A 17,760-nucleotide genomic window follows, 5' to 3' on the forward strand; every position below is an offset into this window, starting at 1 on the left:
CAGCTAATTGACCAGACTGGATTACATCACAACTCCTTAGCCAGAACAGTGTGAATCAGTCACATGGAGAGCTGCTTCTGACCTCACAGAGCGATCCCACCCTCTAGTCATGTGCACATGGCAGGCTGGAGCCTGCGATCCCATGCAGAAAACACTTGTCTCAGATCAACTCTACCCTCTTTTAAGACACCAGGAGACCCCGTACCTCATGGTTCCCCTCTTCTAGGACCACTGTATGTAAGTCAGGACTTGAGTAAAAAAGGCAACACAAGACATGAAGTGTGTTTATTAGGAAGAACCCCCCAAATACTCACAGGTGGTTCTCCCGCACACTTAGCTTAGACTAGGACACAAAAGGATATCATGACAGTCGGTTGGGTTTGCTTACATCACAAAAGAATTTTCAAGACAGTTCAATTTCAGGCCACAAAAATCACCTCTATGGCACCAACATGGAATTCAAAAACAGGCTGGACTTCCAAGTGCCCAAATGCCAACAAATGAGAGGACTATTGAGGGTCTCCAGAGCAACCCAGGATGCCATGACGCAGGCTGCCCACACGCCTGGGCCCTCGGCAATGACAGTGCCACCTACAGGCCTCTCTGCCCATTTCCTAAACACCACACTGTATGGAAGGGACAAACAGGACTGCTTATCTCATACCGCAAACAGGCATACAGAAAACATGGGGCCAGATTCAGCCACACACAGGTTAGTGATGCTTCGGGAGGGCTCTCCCAGGCACTGAGATGAGGCTTAAAAATACGCTGGAGTAAGCTCTGTCTTCCCTTCTGTGGTTACCACCTGGATTAGGCTTCCTGAGTTCGGCCGTTTATTCCCAGTGATCCAATCATGGAAGGTTCTAGAATAAGAAAATATATTTTACATTCTTAAAGCAAAACTCTGGTACATGCTAATATTCATACTGGTGGCCTTGGGTGTGAAAGGTGGTTTCTGGGGGGAGCTATGAGAAAGTCACTAGACATCAGGAATATATAAACAGGTCCCCAAAGACCTCAGTGCCTGACCAGGAATTAATGTAATCATAGCTTTCACTTTTGTCCTTTTCTACATGGACAAAATGCTTCACAACACAGTAGTATGAGTTTAACTAATAAAATGGATTTTAGGTGATTAACTATAAGAGACAGATAAATGTACCATACAGGCATCCCTGAGTACCTATGGAGGTCTAGTTTCCTAGACTTCCAAGGACCCCAACATCCAAGAAGGTCACTCAGACCCTTTAAGTAAGGGGCATGCTATCTGCATATAACCCACACACATGCTCCATATATTTCCCCAAACCACCCCCAGATTACTGACAGTAACTCACACCACACATCCCACCTTATAAGCAACTGTTGAACTGCACTGTCTTTAGTTAAACGACAAGGGGGGTCTCCACCTACTTAGTACAGAAGCATTTCTTTCAGTGGTTTTGATGTGAAGTTGGCTGAATTGGTGCATGAGAACCCACAGATAAAGAAAGCCAGCTTATGCTCTATTTCTTCTCAAGTTTAAAAGAACCCAAATTCCTTCTTTAATTTTAGCAAACATGCATGGGGTACCCAAGGCAAGATATAAAAAGCAAGCTGTTGTAGTAGAATATATCAGGACTTAAAACAACTAGCTGTTTGTGGAGAGGGGTACCTAAGCCTCTGTGGAACAAAGGAAGACCCTGTTTATGAAGTTTCAAAACCAGGGAGAAAAAAGGCGCAAAATTTCCAAGAAACAGCAACAAGCAGGTAACAGCGTCTAACAGTGAAGCATTTACATTTGAGTACCCTTGAGTACCATCCACCTGAGGATCCACTGCCAGGACTTCAGACCTCTACCTGGAAAACACTCAGCTCTTAGGATGCTCTGTGGTCCCAACGTGCAACCCTGTGGACTAGACATGACAGTCAGCTGCCAGACACTCAGGCTCCTTCTCTGAATATAGTGTATAGAAAGTGTATAGTCTTCAAACCCAGAGCATTGCTAAAACAGCCTGAAATACTGTCACTGTTCATGGTCCCATCTCTGGACTAGAGTTGAGCTGGGTGTCTTTGAGAGAGACAAAGGGTTTCCGTATTCACCACACATGCCTGTCCTGCCTTTGGCCTCTCCAGCAGTGTGGAGTGGATGACAGAGAAGGCATGCTTACCGTACCGGTAAAGAAAGTCATGTACTACTCACAAGCATTTCAAACAAACTTCACTCTAACTTGTCAAGTGGGTAAAGTGGTTGCTAGAGGAAAGGGGTGTCTGACAGCCCTTGTCGGGGGACCTGTGCATGAGCATGAATTCAGGCCCAGCAGCCTCAATGTTGGGTCCAGAGTCTAGATACTAGGTTAATATGTCACTCAAGCATTGTGGGAACATTGGCCTTTAAGGAGAAATGTAAAAGCAATCACAAATCAAATCATGGTGTCTTCTGCAACTCCCTTTCTCAGTCAAGTGTTAAAGCATGACGCCCAGCTCCCTGTGTGGTTAGCAGGCCCACAGGCCCGCAGCCACACTGCCTAAATAAGAGCCTATGTTTGCTAGTCTTTGGGCAGGATACTCAGTCACATAAAAATAATTTTCTAGGAGGGTTAACTAAAGAAACAGGATGCGTGAGCGGAGGAGATGCCTCACTTAGTAGAGTACTTGTCACAAAAGCCTGGGGCTCTAATTTAGATCTCCAGAACTCACATTTTTAAAAAAAAAGTCAGGCACAGCTATTCATGCCTAGAATCCCAGCGCTGGGGAGGCAGAGGCGAGAAGCTCTCTGGTGTTTGTGTGCCAGCCAGTATGGCAGAAACAGTGAGTTTCCGGTCCAGTGAGAGACTGTCTCATAACGTGAGGTGGAAGGGATAGAGACATAGCTGTCTCATTGGTTAAGAATGCATACTGTTTTTGTAGAGGACTCGAGTTCAGTTCCCCAGCATGCACACCAGGCAGCTCACAACCCTACATCTGTAAGTCAGCATTGACTGAGATATATGACTGAGACTTCCTCCCTGTCTTCCTGCCTCAGGGTTACTCCTGGATACACTGCCGATTTATAACCAGGAGATGGGGATTACTGAACAGTGCTATGGGTCAGCCACGCTGTCAGGTGTTTAACACACACGACACGTTTCATTCTCTGCACCCTCACCATGGACCTCATTACACACAGGCAAGCCATCTGTGTCCTAGGGCAGTTTGCAAATATGCTCACTTCCGCCAGGCAGGGAGAAGCAAAGAAGTCAGGACTCATGTCAGGACTAGTAATCCCTCCACACAATTGCTCTTCTCCAAATGCAGGTGCCTCAGGCTCTCAGAGCCCCAGAACCTTACCCCGCATCACTGAGAGTCCCCAAAGGGCAGGGGACAGAGACTGGAGGCTGCTTAGTCACCACCCCTTCTGTGATACTCACTCAACCAGGAACTCTAAGGGTGTCCAGGAGCTGAAGTCTGCCTCGGGCATTGATTTCCTGTTCATTGGAGTATCCAGGGTAACCCTGCAGTGTAGAGATAAGTGTGTCATTTGGGCATCGTCTTTGTAATAACAGGAGTCTGGTTCTCGAGCATGAAGAGACAAACACAGCATCAGCACTGGGAGCCTCTGGTCCTGAGCACGACATTTACATGGAGAGATCAGACAGGATAATCAGAGACCGGCAAGCTGTCCACATTAACAAAAATCACATCTGAGGGAAATCCAATAAGGCTCTTTGTGACTCACACTAGGGCAGACAAGAACAAAACAGGGAGAGTCACATTTTACCTTTACGTCAAATACAGCCTTTATCAAAGGCAAGTACTTTATTAAGTCCGCGGGTACACTCTAAAATGCAGCAGACTCATTTCCAAGGATTTATGTGAAATAATATTCCTCAAAATATCAAAATTGTAAAGTATTATTTTTAAGTATATGGCTGCCTTCCAAGAAACTTAGGATTTTCAAGAAGAGAATTCAAAATGGTACAAAACATTTGGGCCTCAGACATCAGTCAGAACAGCCGGGAGGCAGCTCAGTCATAAAACCTCCTAAGCGAAAGACTGGAAAGCTGGTCCCTGAGCTGCCCCAGGGCCCTTCACAAACTGGAAGCAAGAGGCATTGAGAAAGAACATGCCATGTCCAAGGCAGCAACTTCTGCCTGAGACAGCTGAGTAGAGATTCGCTTCCTGGTCAGTGAGAAATGCACCCATAGATTCCCATGATCTCCTACCTCATTTCCCCCACACTGCTGCCCATGCCTGGCTACACAAACACACACACGCACACAAACACACACACACTGGCTTTATAACAATGTGAAAACAGAAAAAAAACTATATAAAGTAAAATAAAGTGTGTAGACACTTTGAAAGTAGGAGTAGAGAAGAAAACACAAAAGAGGCAAAAAAAAAAAAAAAGATAGACACATCCCTCAAGACGAATCATCAAAATCCTGAAATACTGTGACGGGCTGACGGTACCTCCCAGCCCAGAGTCCTAGGTTGAGACCCAGTCTGCAGTGTAACAGGAGTAGGGCCTTTAGGAGATAATTAGGTCGGGGGTGTGGCCCCATAGATGGACTGGGACACTTACAGAAGGGGGCTGAGGAAGCCTGTTTGCCCTTCGACCATATGCTAGCAGAAAAATGTACCATCTACAGCAGCAGTTCTCAACCTGTGGGTAGAAACCCCTTTGGGGACCAAACAACCCCTGTGAACAGGGGTCGTCCCAAACCCCTGTGACAACTGATCAGACAATACAGATATTTACATTATTATTCATAACAGCAGCAAAATTACAGTTATGAAGTAGCAACAAAATATTATGGTTGGGGGTCAGCACAACGTGGGGAACTATATTAAAGGGTCAAAGCACTAGGAAGATTGAGGACCACTGATCTTTAGGAACAAGCTCTCAGTAGACACCTATCCTGCTGGCATCCTCAACTTAGACTTTCCAGTCCATATAACTGCGATCAGTACAATTCTGTGGCTTATAAAATACCTAGTCTAGGGCACTGTGTACAGTGACAGGAATACAGTAAGGCAGGCGCTTAAGGGCCTTTGGTGACACACACTCAAAGCATGACAGAAAGAGACTCTCAAAATGCGACACTCAGCAGCGGGCAGGGTGTGAGCAATAGGACCTCCTGAGCACCTACGGGAGCACAGCAACGGCAGCAGCCCCGGGGGGCATGCCGCTGTTCTTCCCCGCAAGGCTCTGGCACAGCTGATGGACGGCGCCCTTGGCCATGCCGTAGCCGATCATGCCTGGGAAAGTGAAGAAAACAGTTGGTTACACAGACATCAGGTGCAATCTCCTCAGCTCTCTGGTCCCTTAAGACTTTAGCCACAGCCATACCTGGCATCCCCCAAGCAGGGCACCCTCAGTAGCCCTACCAAAATAACAGCAACCAGAGAAAGGTAATGATGGGACGGGTGGGCGTGGGTGTGGCCTCTGGCCAGTTCCTATGAATGCAGGTTTTTAAAGGGCACTCATGTCGACAGGCATTCCGCTTCTTCAGGTGGCATGGAGAAGTACAAAAGGTCCTAGACTGGGCACTTCAAAAGTGGGGATCTCACACCTGTTTTCCAGATGACTGAAATGGTCACAGATTGTCTAGCCTTGCTTGTTCATGTGTACACCCAACCCATCAACGAGGCTGCACTGAGGACCAGAAATCAGCCAGGAAAAGCCAGGGAGGCCACAGAGGTCAGGTGGCGTGAAGGACTGCTGAGCTGATGAGGACACGGCTTAGCATAGGACTGGCTTGACTCAGCTGCTTGCCCAGGAGCATAAAGGAAGGTGTTTTCCCACTCTCCCTTCTGTTCCTCACTGCTCCCAGCATCCTACTAGTGCAGTTATTCACATCATGGAGCAGAAATCTACAGTCCATCGGGGGCGTTCCCTTCTTTATCCAACATGCAGAGCAGCAGACTGTGTGTTCTGACAAGTTCTGGTTGTCTGTTATAACTCTGACCTTGACATAATTTCTCTATGATCTTCATGCCCATCGCCACCATTCTGCTGCCTTGAAAGGCTAGCTAGTGCTTAAAAAAGACTCCTTGCTTCCAGGCACCAAACCCACTTAACCCTCATCTGTCATTGAGCCTCCTCTGAGCATGAATGCCCGGATTCAGTGCTAAGCATATGAAAATGCAAGGCAGCTCCCTGACTCCAAGGGTGAAACCCAGGACCCAAGTTGAAAGTCATGGCTAAGGACACGACACGCAATGATTCCTCAGCACTGTGAGTCAAGGAGAATCAGTAGTCCTCCCAGCCACAGCCATCACTACACTTGAGTGCAGGTAGCCCTAGAGCCCCGAGGCATCAGTCCCCCTAGAACTGGAGTTAGAGGTGGTTGTGAGCTTCCTGATGTGAGTGCTGGGAACCCAACTCAGGTCCTCTGCAAGAGCATCATGTGCTTAAGCCACTGAACCATCTCTCCAGCCTCTGTTTTTTGAGACAGGTTCTTATTATATAGCCCTGGCTAGACAAGAAGCAGCCACATAGCCCTGGCTTGGCCTCAAACTTACGGCAACTCTACCTCTGCCCGTGGATTACTGGCATGAGCTGCCATGCCCAGCCTCAGAAGGAGGTATTCAATACATCTTTTAAATTACATTTATTTATTTGTTTGTTTATTTATTTTATATGCGTGCATGTATGTGTGATTGGGCATGTGTGCACATACCATAGCACATGTATGGAAATCAAAAGATAGCTTGAATCAGAGGATAGCTTGTGGAAGTTGTTTCTCTCCATCCACCACATGAGTCCCAGGGATCGAATTCTGGTCATCAGGCTTGGTGGCAAGTGCCTTTACCCACAAAGCCCATCTCCCCAACCCTCAATACATTTTTTATTCATATGAATGTGATGGCCATGGAGGCACACACCTGCCATCCTAGTAATTGGAGTGTAAATTCAAATTCATTCCAGACTACACAGGATGAAGCCCTCTCTAATATACAAATATCTGAATGGAAATAGTAGTATGGTGTGGATGCCCACAAGAACACACATAGAATACTTCCAAAAGGATGTCTGACGTCTGTGACCAACTGTACCTCGGGAGTGTCGTAGGGATCGGGCACTTGAGCAGATGATCGTCTCCCTATTAAATGTGTACCCTAAAGCACCATATGAATGTTTCCTACACACACTAGTTAAAACAAGCTAATAAAAAGTACATGAACGAAAATAATACACTGCCATCCCATTTTCTCCCTTAAGTTCTATTCAACAGACTCTGGGCCCTTGGTCATATCTGCTCCTCCACAGACTGTTTACAGGACAGACTCTTCTCTACTCTCTCATTTTCTGCCCTTGAGTTGTCCAGGACATCTGCTTAGACGGTAATTGACCAAGGTGTAATGTGGTGGTATTGTGTTCCCCAAAATATCGTGTACCTTAATAAACTTCTGGGGTCAGAGAACAGACAGCCACTAAATACAAAGGCTAGAAAATGGTGGCACTCACACCTTTAATCCTAGCATTCCAGAGATAGAAATCCCTCTGGATCTCTGTGAGTTCAAGGCCACATTGGAAATAGCCAAGCATGGTGACACACGCCTTTAATCCCAGAAAGCCAGCCTTTAATCCCAGTGAGTGGTGGTAGAAAGCAGAAAGATATATAAGGCGTGAGGACCAGAAACAAGATGATTTTGGCTGGTTAAGCATTCAGGCTTTTGAGCAGTAATTCAGCTGAGACCCATTCCGGATGAGGACTCAGAGCCCTCCAGTCTGAGGAGATAAGACCAGCTGAGGATCCGGCGAGGTGAGATAGCTGTGGCTTGTTCTGTCTCTCTGATCTACCAGCATGGACCCCAATAACTCGCCTCAGGTTTGATTTTATTAATAAGAACTTTTAAGATTCCTGCTACAGTGTAATGTGCATTAACAGCTGCACATATTCAGGGCATCCATTTGAGCACATCTTGACATTGGCGCAGAGGCTGCCTCAGGCTTCCTCTCCCCCCACAACTCACTGAGGCTCTGCTCACTCAAGTCAGTGATGCTGTTGTCATGGAAGGCCCACAAGTTCAATAGCTGAAGAGGCAACCTAAGTCCAGGGAGGTGGGATTCACAGCCCAGTCCTGGGACCAATCACTGACCAGCTTCAGCAACAACGCTGATTGCCAAAGAGGGTCAAGGTCTCAAGAAGCTACTTAGAGGAGTATTTCACCATCCTTCACCTAAGCCAGTGGTGGTTTAAAAATACAACTCAGCAAAGTACAGGGCGCTCTCTACCTTTTCATTCCAACACTATGAAGGCCAAAAAGCTTTGGGAGGAAAGAAATGAGCAACCAGCAACCCATGGCTTAATTCAACAGAACAGCACAGATATGAGATCATTTGCAAAATATAAAAAAAAGTGCATACAGCTACGCTGGACACTTTCTTCCAACTTATAACGTGATCATAGAGTCCCTCAAGAGTGGCACAACCACAGCACAGAATGGCTGCTGAGCAGAAGGATCATTAAGATGAGCCATCATGTGAAACCATCTGTACTTGTAAACCAAAGGAAACGGGAGCCTGCTTTGTCCTTTAAAAAACGAGTCTTTCAATGCTGGGGTTTTGTTTTTGAAATGTCAACCTATTACTCATTTCTCTATTTACTTTCTAGTGCCTCTGCCCTATGTCACTTTTAATAAAAACCAGCTCTGAACCAGACAGACATCTAACATTTACACAGCTTTAATTATTGCAACAGTCACAGACCTGTTAGATCTTATGCTCTACGAAATGAGATGAGCAGCAAGAAATTACTAATTAGCAAGAGCCTCATGGTTCAGTGAGTTACATTAAAACTGAGAAGGTGCCCCAAGATCTCTACCACTCACATTCAAAGAAGCGTACCTCTTAAAGCCAGGTAGTACACATGGGACTTAGTGCCCACCCTCTGTGGCCCTTACTTAAGTCCCTTTAGCCTTGGCCCTAAATGAATGTATGACATAAAATGCACCCCGCTCCCCAAATTTATATGTTGTCATAATCTCCCAATAATTCAGAAAATTACTGTATTTAGAGACAAGGTCTTTAAAGTGGTAATTAAGTTAAAATGAGGTCATTAGGGTGCAACCCTAATCTAGAAAGGCCAATGTGCTTCTCAGGGGTAGAACTTAGGACCCAGACAAACAGAGGGATGATCATCTAGGATACAACAAGGCAGCCATCTACAAGCCCATGAGTAAGGTCTCGAAACCAACCACACCAACATCCTGATCTTAGACATCTCGCCTCTAGAATCGTTAGGAAACGTGTCTGTTAATTGAGTAGGCCAAGGCACGGCAGGCCCAGCAAAAGAATACAGGGAATAAGAATGCAAAAGAAAGAGTCTTCATGGTGGAATGGAAACAGCTCACAATTTAGAACTGATCAGGGGTTTGGTTCAAAGTATATTCACTACAGATTCATTAAATAAATCTGGACAATTTATTTAACTCTCCAAATTTGCTTTTCTAACCAAGGAATTGAAAAGGTAACAATGATGCCTACACCATGATTCAACAAAAATAAATGTGAAGTGGAAAGTATATATAATAATATGATGTGAATACTGTAAGACCTACCATGTGGTAGGCACTATCTATGTGTCAACAACTCTGTGGTTGCTCTTAAGTTAGGTAATATTGTCATTGTTTTACAACTAAAGAAACTGTGGCAGACATTTGACCAGAGAATCAGGGTGGAGAATCCGCCTGCCAAAATATTTCCCTGGGGCCCACCATTACAATGTAATGGTAAGATGTGAGTGGTAACTAATCTACATCCCGTTTACTGTTTATCCCTCTATTGATCACAGACCATAAACCAGACAGGGTGCCAAATTACAGTACCATGAGCTGGGGACAAATGCAAACAAGAAGATTAAGACTGCTCCCCATAAGACGACTCTGGCATAAGAGAAATTAAATCTCCCCAATAGGAAAGCTCCTGAGAGCAGGAAGGGAACCGCACCTCCTCAACCCAAGATGTATCCAGTAGCCCCAGCAGAATTCACACTGCACAAAATGAAGGCTTACCAGGAGTCCCATCCAAGGCAGCTTTGGCCCCAGCCAGGGTCAAGAGGCCTCCTTCCTTCAGGTGCTTTGTGGCCAAGTGGCTGGAGATGGTGGATGTCCACATACTCTGCTTCCACATCAGGTCACAGTTTTTAAAGAGTGCTGGGAAAAGGGCAAAAAAAAAAAAAATGCATTCCCAGAGAAAAACCCAGAAGGCAAGTTCAACTCACACTGCCCTGCACGACAAGAAGCCCTCCAGGCCCTGCTGGTCTACCAAGGAGGTCTAACAAAAACAGAACAGACCTCAGTGGTCAGAGGCACAGGTTTAAACACAGGTCATGCTGTCCCCTGGGTCTCAGCTTCCTCACATGCTAACTGCCAAAATTTCAGCCAATAAATTTTAGCAAATAAACCTGGGGTCAACAGACTCACCAGACTGACATGGCTTCAAAAATGGTTATACTTTATGAAGGCCGTTAGATTTGTAAAAGGGACTTCTATCCCTATTCTGGCTTCTACCCCTGATAAAAATCCATGCAACGATCACCCTGCAGCCATAAAGAGGGTTTTTACAGAGTTACATTTTCATGGATGAAGTTAATGAGAGCCTTTAAAAGTCTGTAAAAGAGAGCAGGAACAGCAACCATTTCACAGCTGCGTTAGCCCTCTAGCCATTCCAGAGACTGGAAAGGAACAGGTGGTAACACATGTCGCACTGTCAGCCCCCACCTCCCCAGTTCCCAGGCTCTCTTCACAGCCCACCCTCCTCCGTGGGATAATGCTGATAGAAATCTCTCACTAGACACCCAACGAACTTCAGCCCTGGACTTCCCAGCCTGCGGAACTGTTGAGTAGTCAAGCCCTACAAATTACCCACTGCTATCATCACGAATCAAATGAAGAGGCAGAGCTGGGGCCAGGATCCCAAAAGACAAACAGAAAGCCAGCTGGCCTGGTGCCTCACCTAGACCAGAGCCGTGTCAGCTAGACAAAGAGCAGGGCAGAAGCAATAATTAACTCGGGAAAGGACTCACACTTGGATTTGGCATTGCCCCCGGCCCATCCTCCAGCCACACAGAGAATCGCATCTACTTTCTGGTCACCCAGGAGCTTTCCAACCTCAGCAGTGACCTTAAACAAAAGAGGCAAAGGGTGAGCTGAAGCAGGCCTTGTTTTCTCTCTCCCTTCTTTTTAAGCCAGTTTACAAAGTACCTCGCAACAGGCTGGGGAAATTATATGGAAGAAGTTCCATGCATTTTGGACCGTGACACCAACAACTTTTTAATATGAATTTCCTAAGGGGGAGCCTCTATGTGACAATTCTAAAAGGCATGAGCACTTCCTGAAATCTAAACATAAAGAAAGGGGGGGAAGAGGCTTAAGAAAATCACTAGAGCCGCATGACAAACAAGTGAGGTTCTGGTATGTTCCTTTCCAAATCTTCTTCAGGAATCACAGGCTCCTGATATGAGAAGGTTCCATTCCACTCACCCCACCCCAACTCCAAACAAAAACATTGGGCTTTTTTTGTTTTAGTTTTTTTTGTTGTTGTTATTGTTGTTTTTGATTTTGTTGTTGTTGTTATTTTGAGACAGGTTTTCTCTGTGTAACAGCCCAGACTGTCCTAGAACTCACTCTGTAGACCAGAATGGCCTCGAACTCACAGAGATCCCCCTGACTCTGCCTCCCGAGTGCTGGGATTTAAGGCATGTGCCAACACCACCGAGTACAAAAACATCTTTAACAAAGAAATATCATTAAGAAACACAAGAGTAAGAAAATGAGAGTCACCGGGAAATGCTAGTACATGCTGAGTACGTGGGGTTAATTTCAATGGTCTCTATGTTTGAAATGTTAAAACCCTGAGAAAATATCCATACACTCTCATTATCATTTATTAAAAGGGCAGTCTGGCATGCAGGCCATGCTGGCCAACCATTGTGGCTCTTATTGGCTGGAATGTCCGAGGTAATGCCTCTGAAGTGTTCAGTATGCTCCATCTTTTGAAATCTCGTACCAAGACCCAGAGTCTCTCCAGTGACATCTCTATTGAACCATTACTTCTTTTCTGAAGCCTCAAACTGTTCCTTCAAAGGGAATGCCCGGCCAGTGAAAATCAAGCTTTTCCTGAGAACCACACTTAACGCTTTCCTTTCATGCAGATTCTAAAATCCTGTGTCTTTTACCTACTCTGACTATATTATTTGTTGACCTTCCTCCTATGACCTTGAACAATCCTGGAGCCCCCCTCCCCTTCTTTCAGAAGTCAAGTCTCTCAGGCCAGAACCTAGACCAGCAGTTCTCAACCTGTGGACCATGAGCCCTTTGGGGGTCAAACAACCAGTTCACAAGGGTCATCTAAGACCATAGAAAAACACATATATTTACATTACAATTTACAACAGCAGCAAAATTACAATTATGAAGTAATTTTATGGCAGGGGGTCACCACAACATGAAGAACTGCATTAAAGGGTCCCAGCATTAGGAAGGTTGAGAACCACTGACTAGACCCTGACTGCCAGAGGCTGCATCAACTCCCCACATCTGGACGAGCACAGGAGCCGTGCCACGCTGCCTACTCTTCAAGGGAGCACAGAACAAGCAGCAGCTATGGACCATCTGACTTTAACCTATGCTTCATTCATGTAATAAAGTAAGGCAGTTCCAAATTCCCGCCTCTTAAACTTCTAGAGTCAGTTCTCACTTCTGCATCTCTTCTCCCTGGTTGAATGTCTTGACCAGGGGACCAATTTCACATGCACTAAGACTAACTTTCTCTTCCGATGCCTCAAAATTAAAATCCAAGTATCATGTAGTTGACTCTGAGACTCACAATGGGATGAAGGGAAGTAGAGATCTTAAAAAGCTAGGATTAAAATAACACATTTTGCCCTGCTGACACATTCTATTTAGTCAAGGCTCAACATTCTATTTAGTCAAGTCTCAACATTCAAAACCCTGTATGGTGGCTAGCAGGATGGTTCAGCAAATAAAAGTGCTTCCCATATAGACCTGTTAGTTAGTTTAACCCCTAGATCCAGGGATGGAAGGCAAGAACTAACTACCAAAAGTTGCCCTCTGACCTCCGTACATCAATTACAGCATGTACGCCCACTTTAACACTCTTAATCATTCATTTGCCTCCCTTTCTTCCGCCTCCAGTAACAATACTAACAATAATAATGATGAGTAAATAAACCCACATTGCCGTCAGAACGTATACTTCAGAACTGAGGAAATGCTGAAGGCAGAACCCACACTTGGAAGGACTACGGCTCTCCAAGCCGCTTTCACTGCTTTATCCACGTGATTGCTTTGAGGCAGGTAAAAGCACAAACATAAAATCCACTGCCCAGGCACAAACTATAGCTAATAGCTTTTGCCACTCTCCTACCTGCGTGACCTTAGGCAAAGACCAGGAACTCTCTGCAAGTCTTTCCCACATCTGTGGTTTAAAACAGCCAAGGAACATGAATCGTTGAGACCACCAGAGAGAACACAAGGTAGGCCCACTTACAGACTGAGTTCGTGTCAGGGAACTCCTGCCCTAACTCTAGCACTAACTAGCTTCTCGGACTGTCACTTACTGGCTGAAACCTAGTGACCCCACTGTGAAGTGGCCCACCTGCCTATCCAGGAGTCCCTGAAAACAGAGTACAACACACAGGGAAGGAGGCAGGGATTTCCTTGGGAATGAGGGTGGGAACACTGGCCTGAGTCCTCCAGGCAGAGGATCAGAAGGGATCTTCCAGAAGAAGGACCCGCTTAAGAACCTCTAAGATACTCATACTAAAACATCCACCAAAAAAAAAAAAAAAAAAAAAAAAAAAAAATCCATCCAGATGGCAATGGTGGTCCTTCTGAGGAGCAGCACTATCTTGGAGGAAAAGGTAGAATTACCATTTATTTACATATTTCTAAAGTTCTATATGGTTTCCTATTTCACAATTTGCATATAATTTCATAACTGAAAATAATATATTGCTAGTATTTATCTTTGAACAAGGTTAACTTCACTTTTCAAAATATATCAGATAGACAAAGATGTCTAACCACACTATTCTTGTTAAATAGTAAAACCAAACAAAAAATGAACTTAATTAAGAAAAAAGACTGAGGCATACAATAAAGAGAAACTAAGTAAGCCATAGCCAATCAGCAAAATAAAATATTATACATCAACAAAGCATTTACATGAGATAAAGTATTTCAACTAAAGGGTAAAGTTTTAAAAATCTAACATCAATATAAAACATATGACATGCAAAAGCAGTTATCACACACAGCATGCAAAGTAAAGACAAGGAAACATGCCAAAATAAGCTAGTCAGAAATGGATCCTAAAATTTACCTTTGTTTTTGCTTTTAGTTTTGTTTTTCCCTTTTTCTAAGTTTTCCTTGGAGGATTTGGGAATTGGCAGACAAAGGACACAGCCAGAGAAACCACCCTGGGCCTCTCCTGTCACAGTGAGGGAGGGGCCTTTTAGAATTACCTGGTCAGCCTGCTCCGTAAATGAGTCTGTCATTTTAACAATGACACTGGCACTGGCCTCTTCATTCTCCACCACGTCGATGCTGGCGACCCACTGGAGCAAGAAAAACAGTTTGGGGTGACAGTCAGTGAGTTGTTACTTCTCGAAACAGCCACACCCAGAATTGGGAACAACAGAAAAAGTGAAGAGGCTCAAACTGAAATGCATGGGACAGAAAAATGTTCCAGTTTGCAACTTGGGATTCTGAAATATTTGCATGTACTTATCTTGGGAATAGGACTGGAGTTTAAACACAAAATCCACATTTCACATGCACATTTCATATACATTGTATACTCTGTCTAAAAGAAATTTTACATGGTGCTTTTAATAATCTTGAACACGCAATAGGTTTCATGTCATGAAACTTCTCAGCTGGAACATCCCATAGCCCTTAAAAAGCTTCATATTTAAAAGTATCTCAGATTTTTGGATGTTTACCATGTAAACAAAAACCCACTAGAGAAAGGAAATAACAACTGATCTCCCAGGCATCCTTTAGGGGCCACTGACTGCAGTTGATCCACCTTCGAACACACTTCATTCACCCCAAGTCATCGTGTTCCTTCCTCTTCCATGCTGGACTCTGAAGGCCAAACTCTACATGTACCTAGAAACGCCGAAGTCAGCAGAGCCTCTGTAAAGAGCCCATAGTGAGAACCAAAGGCTTTGCTGGCCTATGATCTCTGCCACAAATACTTAAACCTGCTAGCACAGGAGTTGGCTACAAAAAACATGGAGGGTGGGAGCCTGGATGAGCCATCCTTGCAAATGCCAGATGCCAAAATATAAACTACACACGCCACATGCTGTTATTCTTTTCATTTTATAAAACCATTTCAAGCATAAAACCCTTAACAACTCTTGGGTGCATAGAGATGGATAGCTGTCCAGTTGTCCTATAGAAGTCCCCCCGGCTCTGCAGCAGACAGATGGGCCTTCAGTGTAGATGCCCAACTCAGGTACTAATGCTGGCTCAGCCATAAAGAGCCAATCTTCCTCATCAAAGAAAGCAGGTGAATGATTAACAGGGTTAGTAAGAATAAGAACAAAATGAGATGAAGAATAGTCCTAGCATCACTGAGTTTGACTGCAGAAACCTCCAGGGTCCTTCAGGCTGAAGACCCCAGAGGTCAGTATCTATCTTTAGCTGCAAGTACAGCATCATTCAACAACACTCATTACCTGTACACCACAAACCATGGGGAATAATACTGAGACAAAGTCGGCTCCACCCCAGCCCTCCCTAGGGTGCCAAGAAGGAAAGGGAAACAGAATTCGGGGTAAATTAGCACAGCAGACCCAATGCAAAGGCCAAGGAGGGACCCTGGCTAGTAGCTGGCTCCCTGGCTCATGCTCAGCTGTTTTCTTATGCAGCCAAGGCCCAGCCTGCCTAGAGATAGTGCCATCCATAACAGGCTAAGTCCTCTCACATCAATTATCCATCAAGATAAGCTCTCAAAGACATGGCCACAGGCGAATCAGCTGAGCAACTCATCCACTGAGGTTCCCTCTTCCAGGATGACTCTAGGTTGTCAATGTGACAATAAAAGATAACCGGTGGAGGAGGGAGGATCAATGAAGTTAGAGAAAGCTGACAGGTAGGAGTACAGGGCCCAGTTGAGGCAGACAAAGCCCACACCTTCAACGCGGCCTTTGTCTCCACCCTCCATCTCCACAGATCGTGGAAGACACCCCAGTCTTCCAATGTTCTAAACAGATAGTGATATTATTTTTGTACCACACTGAAGCCAGAACGAACTCCTGGGCCCTTCTCTTGATCCCAGGGGATCCCTTGCAGTAGTAGGCTGCTGCTTCTGCTAACTAAACTCTCAGGAAGGTGCTCCAAAGCCCCAGGGCTGACTCTAGGACAAGTCTCCTGTGCTGAACCATGCTGATCCCTGCTAAGAGGCTGGAGCCAAGATCAGCTCCGTGCCCATTTGTCCTCTGGGAGTGGACACCTGACTAGGCAAAGTAGTTGAAATATCCTTAACTAAGCAAAGATGTCTGCAGCTGCGGACTTGAGCCTTCGACTGCCAGATCCAACAGGGCTAAAGCAACACGGGTAATAAAATTTAGCCGCAGTATTGGTGACAGCTAGCATTTAAAAGGCTTTTACCTGTTATTCCGTTGAACCATCACGATCGACCCAAAAGTAAACAAGAACATTATCGTCACTTTTATTTTACTGGGGAACTGAGACTAGAGGGCGTTAATCAATTCAAGGTCACTGGGCTAATAACTTCGGGCAGCCCAACTCCAGAGTCTCCCTTCTGCCTCTTCCCTCCCGAGTCATGCTGGACCTTCTGGGCCTGGAGGAAACCTAAGGAGCACCTACACCACACGCTCCCTGCAGGGCAAAGGCTCGACACCTCTGGCCTAGAACAGACCGGAGCTTGCGAGTGTAGCCTAGTCAAGGGTGCACAGGGAGGGTAACCCCTCCCACCCACCCCCTTCTCCAAGTGTCTGCCGCTCGCAGCGGCCGTCCCGCAGCGTTACCCAGTTGCGGGCTCGGAAGGCCTGTACGCAGCGCGAGCCCAGCGCGCCCCGGCCGCCGTACACCAGCACCCGGCGCGCCTCGCCCGAAGCTGCCATTCTTCTCCTGACAGGCTCCCGCGGGACGTACGAATACCAAGCGCGAACGCACTGCGGTGGCAGCCGCTACCCCACGCGGAACTCAAGTGGGTTGCCCTTCCCTACCTGCGCCCCGCCCCCGAAGCTCCGCCCCGGGAGACGGAGCCATTGCCGAGCCACGCCTCCCACTTCGGCCAATAGGAGGGCGCCAGTTGGGGCGCGTGATCTCGACTGTGCCCCGCCCTAAGGCGGAGATACATTAAACCACGCCTCCCCTCGGTGAGGGCGGAGACGCTCAGCCGCCTAGGTACGCGCTCTCTACTGCGCCCCGCCCATCTGCCCCGCCTCCGCCGCCCGTGAGCCAATAGGAGCGTAGCTACCTAGGCGCCTGCTCTACATTCGGCCCTGTGACCCGCCCTCGCTTGTCGGCCAGTAGGCGCGCAGCACTTTCTCCGCCTAAGCTCGGAACACTACCAACCTTGTGGACAGCAACAAAGTTCCGCCCTCAGGCAAGCGATCTTTTAGGAGCGCCACGCCCCAGCCAGGAACAAGAGTTCCGTAGTGCAGAAGCTAAGTGGCTGAAAGTAATTGCAGACACTTAGTAGACCACCTAAAATATTTTAACCCTCAAATAAAAGTATGAACTTTGCTTGACCCCATTGCCTAATAGCTGTGTGGCCTAACTAAT

At 46.1% G+C, this 17,760-nt stretch overlaps 1 protein-coding gene across 1 annotated transcript; it reads right to left on the minus strand.

Moving 5' to 3' along the window:
- Positions 1 to 268: 268 nt before the first annotated feature.
- Qdpr (quinoid dihydropteridine reductase) lies at positions 269 to 17,192 on the minus strand. Its single transcript, XM_028865861.2, has 7 exons — positions 16,998 to 17,192; positions 14,460 to 14,552; positions 10,998 to 11,094; positions 9,985 to 10,125; positions 5,115 to 5,223; positions 3,390 to 3,473; positions 269 to 863 (listed from the first exon to the last, which is right to left on the minus strand). The coding sequence occupies exons 1-7, from the start codon at positions 17,091 to 17,093 to the stop codon at positions 758 to 760; spliced, it is 726 nt and encodes a 241-aa protein (XP_028721694.1). The 5' UTR covers positions 17,094 to 17,192; the 3' UTR covers positions 269 to 757.
- Between the last annotated feature and the right edge of the window lie 568 nt (positions 17,193 to 17,760).

The sequence above is a fragment of the Peromyscus leucopus genome, chromosome 10 (genome assembly GCF_004664715.2).
Source record: "Peromyscus leucopus breed LL Stock chromosome 10, UCI_PerLeu_2.1, whole genome shotgun sequence".
NCBI lineage: Eukaryota > Metazoa > Chordata > Mammalia > Rodentia > Cricetidae > Peromyscus > Peromyscus leucopus.

Coding starts and splice junctions, on each gene's coding strand:
- Qdpr (XM_028865861.2), bottom strand. CDS start 17,093: ATGGCAGCTTCGGGCGAGGCGCGCCGGGTGCTGGTGTACGGCGGCCGG. Junction 14,553..16,997: donor CCTTCCGAGCCCGCAACTGG/GTAACGCTGCGG, acceptor TTCTTGCTCCAG/TGGGTCGCCAGCATCGACGT. Junction 3,474..5,114: donor GCTGCCGTTGCTGTGCTCCC/GTAGGTGCTCAG, acceptor TCTACACTGCAG/GGTTACCCTGGATACTCCAA.